Source organism: Xiphophorus maculatus, chromosome 9 (assembly GCF_002775205.1).
Source record: "Xiphophorus maculatus strain JP 163 A chromosome 9, X_maculatus-5.0-male, whole genome shotgun sequence".
Classification (NCBI taxonomy): Eukaryota; Metazoa; Chordata; class Actinopteri; order Cyprinodontiformes; family Poeciliidae; genus Xiphophorus; species Xiphophorus maculatus.
The window spans coordinates 3,614,171-3,626,527 of NC_036451.1; the positions used below are offsets into that span (position 1 = coordinate 3,614,171).

The 12,357-nt window shown below is 37.5% G+C and overlaps 1 protein-coding gene across 4 annotated transcripts in view; it reads left to right on the forward strand.

Moving 5' to 3' along the window:
* The window catches only part of LOC102225371 (low-density lipoprotein receptor-related protein 8-like), a 158,789-nt gene that overhangs the window by 111,448 nt on the left and 34,984 nt on the right, over nucleotides 1–12,357 (forward strand). For all 4 annotated transcript variants that reach the window (XM_014471049.2, XM_023339613.1, XM_023339612.1 and 1 more), the window contains exons 7-10: nucleotides 1,128–1,250; nucleotides 4,145–4,264; nucleotides 5,960–6,085; nucleotides 11,176–11,347. In XM_014471049.2, the coding sequence (XP_014326535.1) occupies nucleotides 1,128–1,250; nucleotides 4,145–4,264; nucleotides 5,960–6,085; nucleotides 11,176–11,347 (541 nt within the window). The remainder of the gene's footprint in view (nucleotides 1–1,127; nucleotides 1,251–4,144; nucleotides 4,265–5,959; nucleotides 6,086–11,175; nucleotides 11,348–12,357) is intronic.

Here is a 12,357-nt window from a genome sequence, read left to right on the forward strand (position 1 = left end):
TAGCCACACAAATGCAATCTTCATTTCCATGCAACAAGCTCCAGGATTTCTTCAGTTATTTGATTCTAATTTATTTACCCTAAACAGTTGTTAATTTAACATTTTTAATGAACGCCACTGGGATATGCAGTATAAACATCTCAGATGGCTTGATAATCTCTAAGAAAGAACACTTAGGAGTATGGACATTAAAAAATCTATTTTTTTTATAATAGATTCACAATATATCCCTGTACTAAAGCATTGTGCAAAGCATTAAGACAATATCAGTATCTCACTAACAGACATATATTAATTTAGTGGTTTAGTGGATAACAAGAAGCTAAATGTCACATATTATAAACTTTAAAATGTCTTAAATCCACTGCTGTGTAAAATCCCTGTTACCCCATTTTGTCATTTTACAACCAAACTTTAATGTAATTTATTAGGATTCAGTGCTAAAAAATAAATCAAAGTAACATGGAAGAAATATTATACATTGTTGTCACAGTTTTTAAATATATTTTTGTTTTACATACAAATCAAAAGTCAAGCAATTAGCAAATGGACTTAGCAAATTATATTGTGTTGGTTACACAATAAGATTTCAGATGTTTTTTTAGATAGCATCCTGGAAGACTGCAGACAAGTCAGGAATGAGGCTTTGAAAAACTTCAAATCATGGTTATGTTATAAAACAACATCAAAAGCTTCAAATCTTGTGTAGCACTACCATCAGGAAAGATAAAGAGTGTGAAACAACTGTAAAAATCCAAGATAATGGCAGCTGTTCACAGCTAGCCATATAGGGAATACAGAAAACATGTGGAAAAAGTTTCTTTAGTGAAACAGGACTATGATTAAATGTGCGACGACTGGGAAAAGTAGTTCAGAAAGTTGCCAGTTCAGTTCAGAAATGATTTGCGGTCACATGTAAATGTGGCCTTGATCAAGGTACTCAATACCAAATACATATTTTACATTTTGTTCATTTTTCTGCTTGAAGCTGAATGAATGTGACTCTATTGTAGTAGCATTTTGAGTGGTTGTTATAACTACAAAACTGTTAGACAAATTTAGTTAATTTAAATTTTCGAAAATAAAAATGCAAAGTGGAACCCCTTTTTTTTTCATTTTCTTTCCAGTTACAAAGTGTGACGGACCAAAAAAGTTCCGCTGTAAGAACGGAGAGTGTATCGACAGCAGCAAGGTGTGCGACAGTGTAAAAGACTGCAAAGACTGGTCTGATGAGCCAGTGAAAGAGTGTGGTAAGATCATCTCACTTCAAACAGACAAAACCCTGAGATATTCTGAGGCTTATCAGTCTTCACCACCTCAGATGTGCCAGGGTGATATACCTGCAAATGTATGAGCAGTATAAATGGTGTGGGTGGTCGCTTCTCGTGGAAACGGGAGATTCATTCGATCAAGGCTGGGTAAATTAGGACACTTCTCAGCTGTGTGTCGTGATCAAAGAACTGAGAGGCCCAGCTCTCTCTTACTGCAATCTTGAGCAGGAAAACGTGACTGCACTACATTATCTATAAGGAGTCATGCAGATTGTCACTTTGTCACACATAATTACCACATCTTGATCTCTAATCACACATTTCTAATTAGATGCAAAGCAAACAGAGAAGGACAGATGAAACATCCAACCTCATAATGAGATCAATAAAGTTTGTTTTTTTATTTTAAAAAATGTAAGGAACCTCCTGTAATTTCAGATGAAGTTATTGGCATCACATCGGTAAGTATTGTCTTAGAGTGCTTAAAAAAGTGTCAAGTTTCTCAGGAAGCTGCTCTATACCATGTTTTCTCTGAAGCGGAGTATATCGTCATTTTACTGTATGTGAATAGAAAATTTTATAAGGGCAGGTTGTCCTTCAAGGTCACTCTGATCTGTAAGGAGATATGTATATGTTATTATTATATTACCCAATGATCATAGCATTTATATTACATACAATTTATTTTCATAACAAAATAATATTTTGAACACTTTCAAGTCTTTACTGCACTGTTTTTATTTCTGTTTCATTTTTGTTGAAATGGGCCTTCAGAGCTAAATCCTAGAAATCATTTGTCAGTTTATTACAAAACCCATCCTAAACATCCACAGAACTTTCTGTAAAGTTACTGTACTGCTATTTTTTTTTTTTTAAACTTTTATTCACCTAAAGCCTCTCACCTTTTAAAAGCATTTTGAACTAGGAAATGATATCATGTATGTTCTTACCAGTTAAAAGGTTAAATATTATTTTCAGTTGGAATGTTATTGGATCAGATTCCGGCTTAAGGCATTTTTAATCGACCGATGCTGGAGGTTTTGACAAGTTGTGCCCTGGATGTGCAGTGATCTTTATTTGAGCCACAAATACATTACCCAGCCAGCCAGTCAGCCGTGCGTCAATATTTTGGCAATTTTTGTGTGCAAAACTAAGCATATTGCTTTCTTGATTTAGCAAATCTGGAGTTTCCTCAGAAATCTGAGTGGTTTAGTCAGATTGCCAACATGCAGTCAGAAAATTATAGCTACTTTCTTAAACTATTTAACCTTGTGCTGAAGTTTCAATTGAAGACTATCTTGGAAAAATTTCTGTTGGGGCAAAGTATTTTTTATCAAAAACAAACAGAGACAGCAATGTAATCAAATGTCCTTTGTTACGAGATCAAGTACTAATGTACACCATGCAATACATGTGTAGCCATTTACCTTCCTGCAAACTAAAACTAATCTTTCTTGTATGATACATTGTTCTGTTTTTTTTTTTTGTAAGTGGTATTGGATTGGGATTTGGTAACTCTAAATCCTAAATGGAGGAAATATAAAACCTACAAGATATGCTAAAATATATTGTTAGATGTCAGAATAAGTGTCCAGTGGCACTTATGAATCTTGTGAATTTCTCAAACAAATGGTCTGCTTTTCTAGTTTTGCACCATTTTCCACAACACTTGTCCTCTCTTTAATGAGAATTTTTTTAATGACTATTTATGGCTTATCCTTCTCCCCTCTTTGGTGTGCCAATATTTTTGTACAAGACAACTATAAAACCAAGAATCTTTTCCATGATCATGTGGGTCATAACATGCCCATAATTCATCACAAAAATATATTTCAATTGGGTTTTGCTTTGCAGTTCCAATACTTATAAGCCAAAGTGTATTATAAGTAAAGTATTGAAATATATCAGTCTACGTTTAATGAAATTCTTTAATATTTTTCACTTTTTGAATTGGATTACTAAAAGAAAACACAATTCAGTGATATAATTTATTAATCTTCACCTTCATGAATGAAATGAACAGAACAATAGTTTTAACAAAACCGACAGATTTTTTTATTTTATTTCTTTTTTGTGCATTTATTACAGGGTGAATTACGACTTTAATTTCACCTAAAGACTATTCTAATCAAGTTTTTAGTCATTCTTGGCTTCTTTTCTCGTTGTCTCTCTGTCTCACTCAAAGTCTCTGTCCCTCAGCCGTACCTGTAGCCTTAAGCCTAAATCTTTAATGTAAATCTGTAATGAAGTACCAGCTTCAGCTCTGCAGTGATCTCTCTTGGTTCCCTGGAGGGTGATTGAAAGACAAAGGGACATAAGTGGTGGTGCAGAAATAGACATAAAACGGTTTGGAAGGAAAATAGGGAGAATCCAATCAGGTCTTCTTGTAGACAAAAAGAGGAGGAAATGGACAAAAATAAACGTGGAGGTGCTTGTCTGACACTTGGCTATTAAAGTGAAGTGGTACCTGGTTCAGAATGGGTTCTTTAACTGTGGAAACTACCCAAACTGTGTACTACCCAGCTATGAACAAGCTAATAATTGAAGCAAACACAATTTTCTGCCACATTTCTATGGCTTTTAAGCTTACTAGCCTTCTGAATGGAAATTCTGATGTATACAGGCACACTTGACAGGGTAGAATTATCTTGACTGGCAGGTTGATTAAAACTATCCACACACACCATCTGGGCCGCTTTGTCTTTCTGTCCAGCATTTTCTTTGTGTGCTTTGCAGCCTGAATTATTCTAACCAAAAAATCTGCTGGAGTTATTTCATCAATATTCAGCTGCTCTTCACTTCCCTCTGTTCCTCCGCTCACTTGTCTGTCTTTTTCCTCCATCCCTCCCGCCCTGCCGTTCCTCTCTCCGCAGGCCTGAACGAGTGTGCAGACAACAATGGCGGGTGCTCCCACATCTGCAGAGACCGGAGAATTGGTTATGAGTGTGACTGCCCCTCTGGGTACAAACTCCTGGACAAAAAGACTTGTGGAGGTAAAGAAAATACTTTATGCAGGATACTGCTGTTTTAATGGTGTGAACTTGGGTGCTCGTCTGAGCTCATCCAGTCAAAATATCATCTAAACCTTTTTAGTCTTTTTCATTCCTCCTTTTTTTGCTTAAAAAATACCTTTTATATTCAAATTGCTTGTCTATTGTGACCCTTTGATTCTCTGTCTAGAAACCCAGTCTGAATCATACCTCTCCTCAATTATTCCAATAAAACATGCATAATCTAAAAAGCAGTTTTGCTAATCATATTTTTAACCTCGACCAGATAGACCTAAAATTAATAATCCCCCACTCCAAATTATGTTTATTATCAAAATACACAAACTAGCAGCTGAAACAAATCAAACTAAACTATTTGATAATATTTCAGGCTTTTTCTCTAAATTAACATACAAAGTTCTGCTTTTAATGACTGCAGTCTCAGAATTTGTCGACCCCTTTATGACGAGCATCTTTAATATTTAGGAAAGCACAGCTTTGCTGTAATCAACTATAAATGCTGCTCACACAAAATTAATGTTATTGGGTTGGTTGTTTTCAATAGAGTTTGTGAAATTTCAACATGGATTGGGAATAGATTTCACAGTAGCTGACTGCGATAGCCACGGCAATATCTTCAAGGAGTTCTTCTTCAAAGTAGGCCTGCTGCTTCTCCACATTAAAGGGAGTCAGTTGAGGTGGTTTTAATATCTCATTAGGATCCCCCTCAGTGCCTTCCCTGGCACTCAGAAGTCACTGAAGGTATTATATATCCCATCATACCTGGGAACGCCTTGGGAACCCCAATATTGAGCTGGAGGATGTCGCTTGGGAGAGGAACGTGTAGCTTCTCTCTCCATCTTGCTGCATGTGAATCCTGATTTTAGATATATGGAAAAACAATGGCTGGGGTGAATAATTTTTAGCAAGACCTTTAATAAATATTAAAGGATGCTTTGTTAATGACTGGCATTTTCACAAAACAAATTTGAACTTTTTTTCTTTCTTGACTCAATTCTAGTGAGATTTTCCAATCTATCTACATGTAAAGAAAACGAACATAAAAGGCAAACTGAAAATTTCAGTTGTACTTGTGCTGGGGTGCTTTCAACTAGATGATCTTGTATAGCAATGTCTTGGAGCAGAGCAGATAGAGTGGTGCACAGAGAAGGAGGAAGGACAAAGCATCAGGACTCACAGATGGGCAAGACTATGAGCTCTGGGAATTCTTCTGTACAAGCAGAGATGCAACTGATTTATTTGTTTTTTTCTCTGCCTCATCAAAATGATTCTGGTCTTATGGGAAGCTTCACAGCTGCTCACAATAGATGAATGAAATTACTCTCCTTTTCAGTCTATTGTTTCCTTTCGCAGCCAAATGTTTGTCTTGTTTCTTACGGAACTTATTTTGAAACTATTGCAAGAAGATTTAACTTAGTTTTTTCTTGATTGTCTCTGAATGGTGATCAGCAGGTTAAGTAAAGATTTTTTTTTTATTCTTTGCATTCAGAATTGGAAAGTCAGGCTTCAAGCAAAATCTAAAATTGGTATTGATCAGGAAAAGCGTAATCTGTGAATCTAATGATTTCCTTACACTTTCTAAATAAGCAATATTCTGAAAACATATTACATTGTCTGTAGCTAGTTTATATTATTTTTACATTGATTTACATTCTCTTTATGTTCCTCTTTCCACAGACATAGATGAGTGTGAGAACCCAGATGCCTGCAGTCAGATCTGCATCAATTACAAAGGGGATTATAAATGTGAGTGCTATGAAGGCTACGAGATGGACCCTGCCTCAAAGACCTGCAAAGCTGTGGGTAAGCCAGTTATTCACTCGGGAGAAGGCATACACACTGCCACAGATTGATGTTCTCACCAAAATCCATTCATGATACCATATATACTTGAGCAAATTCACACATCAACACTCACCCTTGTATAAACACCAATTACTCATCCATTCCAGCACCCCTAACTACAATGTGACATCCTACACCATTCTCACTCAGCGGGACTCTGAAAAGAGAGGCTTGTTTCGTATGCAGGACCCGCACAGCAATCTGTTCAAAGATAAATATTTGCCATCCTTTTCTTTAGTCCACAATAATGGCAAGTTTGCAGCCAGCCGCCTCTGCTTTCCCTGGGGTGTCAGGAGAAGGATGTTGTGTGGGTAAAGGGCCTGCACTCACTGCAGGACACAGGCAGGGTCTGTAACCCTTATTTGCTGGCAAGATCTCTCTGAGCAGCGTAATGAATAAAAAATATAATCCCATGCTCTGGAGTGGGCTGGACAATGAGAAGTAATTCATTTCTTTATCATGAAGTAAAAATGCAGTGGAGTTGTTCCCAAAAGGTGAGCACTGAACCAGTTCAATCACTTCTAAACCCCATAACTTTAGAAACACACTTCTATTTTTTCAAAATAAAAGCACTGTTTGATTAATTGAGAATGTAGATATTCACTGTTTGTTCTTGAACATAAATCCTGATTTAGATTTCTAATGAGATGAATAATACACTTATTAAATTGATGACAGCCTAGTTACTTGTTGAACAAAGTGTATTATTGAACAGGAGATTTGGTTTAAGGTCTATGTGTTTCAAACAAAAAAGTGTGTGCGCAGAATATATCAGCAGCAATGCTTCACTATTGCCAAACTTGGGGGCATGCATCCAAATAGACAAAGTTAAAACAGACTTGGACCAGAAGTAAGTGACTTGTAAATAGAAAGGCACTGATCAGATTTGTTGCTGATTTGTAACCAGCTTTAGTTTTAGGGTGGTTAGTGTTGATAGTGTCTCTAAAACAGCACTCTCCATGTACATTTCCAAATCTACATTCATTATGTAAACTGATTTAAAGCTCAAAAAAATAAAATGGAACAACTTTGCTTTACTCAGTTATCCGCTGAAAGTCTGACTCTCCCTAACTCACCCGAATAATGAACTGTAGTCATGTGCTGACATGTGACAGTAAATATTATTATTATATTGAATATATTGGTAAATTTTTACTTATGACCGTGCTAAAAATCTCTTTTAGCATGGCCGGCTTCAGTCAGGTAGACATGAACAATGCATGAATGAATAAGCAGTCTAGCAATTTTATGCCTCTGTATTGCAAATTCTACTCTATGCGTATTATATTAGACCAAGAAAACATGCTTATTGGTAAGTTCTAGTGTATGATGATGTGAAAAATGGCTGTTCATGTTACACACTTGACCACTCTGTTATATGTTGTAAGTTGGTTTGTTGGTTAACCCATTGCTGTAAAACTATTTTGGTACTGAGGATCTCTACCAGCTTTGGTCAATTCATGATCGCTGCAAGAAAGTCGCAACATTTTTTCAACACTTCTACCTAACAAACTTGTTTTATTTTACTAAAGATGTGTTTTGTACAGTCATACCTCAAGAAGAATGAAAGGAACTCGGAATCTGCATATTTCTGATCAGTACCTTTGAAAAGACTAACACAGCAAATTAACTTTTCAACATGAAATGAGGGAGAAAGCATGTTATTGGTAATTATCGTCTTAGGTTAAGTCATTATAGGGAAAGCTGGTCTGGTAATGAGAGTGCTTAAAGCAGAAAACATATCCTCACTCTGAAGCTAAGTGGCATAAAAACCCCCATTGATTGCTCAGTGTCTCTCTGTGTGAATCTTTATTACTGTTAGGCAGAGCAAACAGTTCTTGTTTGAGTCAAAGCTCAATAGTGGCAGGCAGCAAAAAAAGCTGGATGGACAAATTATTTCCATGAATATTTCTGTGCCCAATAAACACTATGTTCCGAAGGAGACAAGAAGAGCGAGAGTCTAAAATATGACTGAATTATTGTTGATTGTTCTTCACGTTAATTCCTGTTCAAAGGAAAGCACAGAAGCGGGACAGTAAATACAGAAATGCCAGCGCCGTGAAGCTGAAGTAATGAGGATTTAATGAAGCTCCATTTGTCCGTCAAATCATTCCTATATGCTCGCCCTCAGAAATCAGCATATATATAGCATTTTGTTTCTTCAGACACTTACTTTAAAGAGACGGATCATAATTCGTACACAAATGAAAGTCCCTCGTGATGGAGCAGTATTACACACTGTGATTTGATATGATGTGGGCCAAGTTCCAGTAAGTTTGAATTTGGGATGCGTAAATTAATTTTAAATAGTTCTTAAAATCCAAATAAATCTCCAACTCTGTGTGTGTTCTTTTATGCAAATCCCAACATGCAGTTTATGGCTCCCCAGATTAATTTCACAGTAACTGTTAGTCTAGCAATACTAATTAAAAGCAAAGTCTCAGGTCAGAGTCATTATGTGTTTTCTTCTCTAAGCTGGTATGTGTGTTTGGGAGCAATAATTTTGATACATAACAGCGCCCATTACGTCCCCTGAGCAAAGTTTTATTTCTCACTTATTGCATTCAGTGTTTTTCCATAAACTTTGAGTGTGCAGCCACCGAAAGACTCATCAACTTGGGTTAGACTGCGTGTGTGGGGGTGTGTGCGGGCGCGTGTGTGTTAACAAGACAATAAGAAAGGATGAAGAGAAGTAAACAGAAATATCTTGTTGGAATACCTGTTCAAAATTCATTGTTATGAATGAGAAAAATACTGCAAGGTAAAAATCAGTTGCTTTGTGGATTTCTTTTATCCTTTAACAATCTGAGTATTTATACACAAGTAAGCGAAAGATTTTGAAGGCAAGGGAATGACATTACAAAAGCCTCACTAACAGCACAGTAAAAAAAACAGAACAGGTTGTTGCAACGTTGCAGAAACCAATCTGTAAACTGTCTGTGGACCAAACAAACCTACTTATTTTATCTTTTGTCTGTGGTGTACTGGGAGCGTTACCACAGCGCCAGGAGCAGCGTGAGCCACACTTGACAGTTTGAGAACACACTTTTCAAATTGGCTTTAAAGCTGTGGTCAGGTTATTCCCGTGGTAGCTCATGGGACCAAAGATACAGCCCGGTGTTGTCAAACGCATCTCACAATTTTTCATCGTTCTGTGGTTTTGAAGATAAGATTTTTTTATCTGCAAAATACTATGCACTGTTAATTCTGAAAACGTTTATATCGATAAGGTCCAAATGATGTTTCTGGACTTTCAAGATTTAACTATAGCCATGTGATGTTTATATTTTCTGGTTTTAGAATCAAACACCTTGCAATAATTTATACACATGCAGAAATTGCATCTGTATATGCAGCTGTTTTGGTTGCCACATTGCACAGTTTTCTAAATGGATGACTTTTCTTCAAAAGCATAAAACCTTTTTTCAAATTATTATTTTATTACTTTTGGAGAGATGCCCATCTGCATAGTGGCACAGTTGGTAGCACTGTGGCCTTGCATCAAGAAGGTCCTGGGTTTGATTCCCAGCCCGGGGTCTTTTTGCATGGAGTTTGCATGTTCTCCCTGTGCATGCATGGGTTCTCTCTGGGTACTCTGGCTTCCTCCCACAGTCCAAAAACAATACTGTTAGGTTAATTGGTCTGTATAAATTCTCCTGACTTGTGAGTGTGTGTGTGTGTGTGTGTGTGTGTGTGTGTGCATGGTTGTTTGTCCTGTTTGTCTCGATGTTGCCCTGCGACAGACTGGCAACCTGTCCAGGGTGTACCCTGCCTCTCGCCCGAAATGTCTCACTGGAGAAAGGTACCCTAGTGGGGCACTACCCCACTAGGGACAAGGGTGTAAGAAAATGGATGGGTGGATGAGATGCCTGTCTAATGGTATCAGAAATTAAAGTTTATAGTTAAACAAAAGTTATTTGAAATCTAAATCTTCCAGGGATATGAATATAATTTTAATCTTGTGATTAAAATCATTATATGCCTTTTGGCATATAAAAATGCGCTAAAGGACACACGGAAAAATATCACATTTTCCTACATTTTCTTTCTCTCTTTCACTCAACTTATTGTACACTTTGTTTTCCCCTCTACCTACCAGATTGTTGATTTCTCTCTCAACTCATCCGACCTTCACTCTCCCAATTACATCCCCTTACTCCTCAAACCTCCATGACAACACATTCATCCATCACTTTTACTTGTTCCTGTTCGTTTCTTCCTCCATGTCTATCTCTGTCTCTCTCTCAGCGGGTGAAATTGATGGTTACCAACCTACTAGTCAGAGGAAAATGATTGCATCCAAACAGTGGTAGAAATGTAATATGTTCTCCCTGCGAAGTAGCGCATGGTAAGCTTAGGAACAAAACTAAAGCGTGCCTCTGTGTGGATGTTTGTGCATGAGTGTGCCTGTTTTATAATTTTTTTAAAGGCTTTAAGTGGCGCTTCTGCTTCTCTGGATAGGGGGAAGCTTGAAAAATAGATGTGTAAAATCAATGCGTTGGTAAATGAGGCTAGAAAGATGAGCCTAAAAATTAAGGATAAAAAAAAGTATATGATCTGTATTTTTATTGATAAAAGCTTTTAGTACATCTAGAATTGTATACAATCTCCCATATCTGCAAGTTTGGAAATCTACCCTTGGTAACTCATAAAATAATTTCCACATTTCTATCCACTAAATATGAGGTCCTTTTGTTATGCTCACTTTTAGTCTGCTGAAAAATGTGCCTTAGGGGAACTGGTGTACCAGCTAACAACTTGAATTATGTGGACCTGAAGAAAAGAGCCCAATAACACACTTGACACATGGCTGTACCAAAAATAAAATGATGTGTCATCTCTATGCTGTTGGTGTACTTTAGTCTGAGGCCCATTTTGTCTCATTGCTTCATATAGCAGCAGGTCACCTGCAGTTAAGCCAAGCAACATAGCACAGCAATCAATTTTCTTCTTTACATGGGGGGAAATTTTATGGCACATGGGGAACTAGAAATATTTTTTTTAATTAATCCATTTTTGATAACATGAACCTCCTCCCTTCTTTTTAGGAAAGAGCCCTTGCCTGATGTTTACTAATCGTCATGAAATCCGTCGGATTGACCTGCTGAAGAGCGAATACACACAGGTGGTTCCCACTCTGAAGAATGCTGTGGCCCTGGATGTGGACGTCTCCACTAACAAGATGTTCTGGTGTGATCTGTATCATCGCAAAATATACAGGTACACACAAAAATGTGCACTCAGTCATTGTTGGTTTTAGATATGAGCCACATGGGTGGTTTCCCAGGGCATCATTAGCAGGGGAGTAAAAGGAGCAGATTATCTGACAGGGACTGTGCCTCCAAAAGAATATCCTGGATTTTGAGTGGCTTCAGAAGGCATGACTGTATTGTCAGTGAATCACTGATTTTGTCCACTGGCAGTTAAGAAATTTGAAGGAATTCCATCTTTACAAACTGTGATAGTTTCTATTGATGGTTGTATCATGGAAGCAGCCATGAAGAGAATAAAATATGTAGCAGTGAACGGAAGACATCATGGCCCAGCCAACCTGTTGCTAGTTGTTAAATGTATGTTTAGGGCATCTTTAGTTACAACTTCTAAGAGTCTGAATAAGAGGAAGTTGAATTACAACATAAAAACAACATTTTTGTTTGGTGAAATTTGTTGAGTTTCCTTTTATTGTTGCATTTTGAAGACAAATTAATAATTAAAGTACACTTGGTTCTACTAGGCAACAGGAAATGGGGGCATGGAACAAGGTGCACATCTAAGGCACCATTGCACCTCTACTAGCTCTCTCTGCATACTTCACCGAGTCTGTCACATCCTGCCCCTTCATCTATCCGTCCTGTCTGTTTCAACCGGTCACACCTTCTGCTGGGAAGCTGACACACCTGGAGGGTTGTGTCATCTGCCTGATAGAGGAAGGTGGAGCTGTTTGTCCTTCCTCAAACACATGTGCACACCCCTTCCCACACAGCTACACATACTTTGTGTGCATAGTTGCGTTGTGTGCAGTTGTTAGTTGGTGTAAGTTTGATAGTTGGCAGGTATATGGAGGGGTCTTCTATCATCTCAGCTGAGCCATATGCTTCCCTTAATTTCACTGCCTCAATAATCACCATCATTACTCATCTGTATGCACACACACACATTTGCTCTCATCAGCTCAGTGATACACTAAAGGGCTTGTGACAGAGGAAGGACAAATTAACTCATTCTTTACA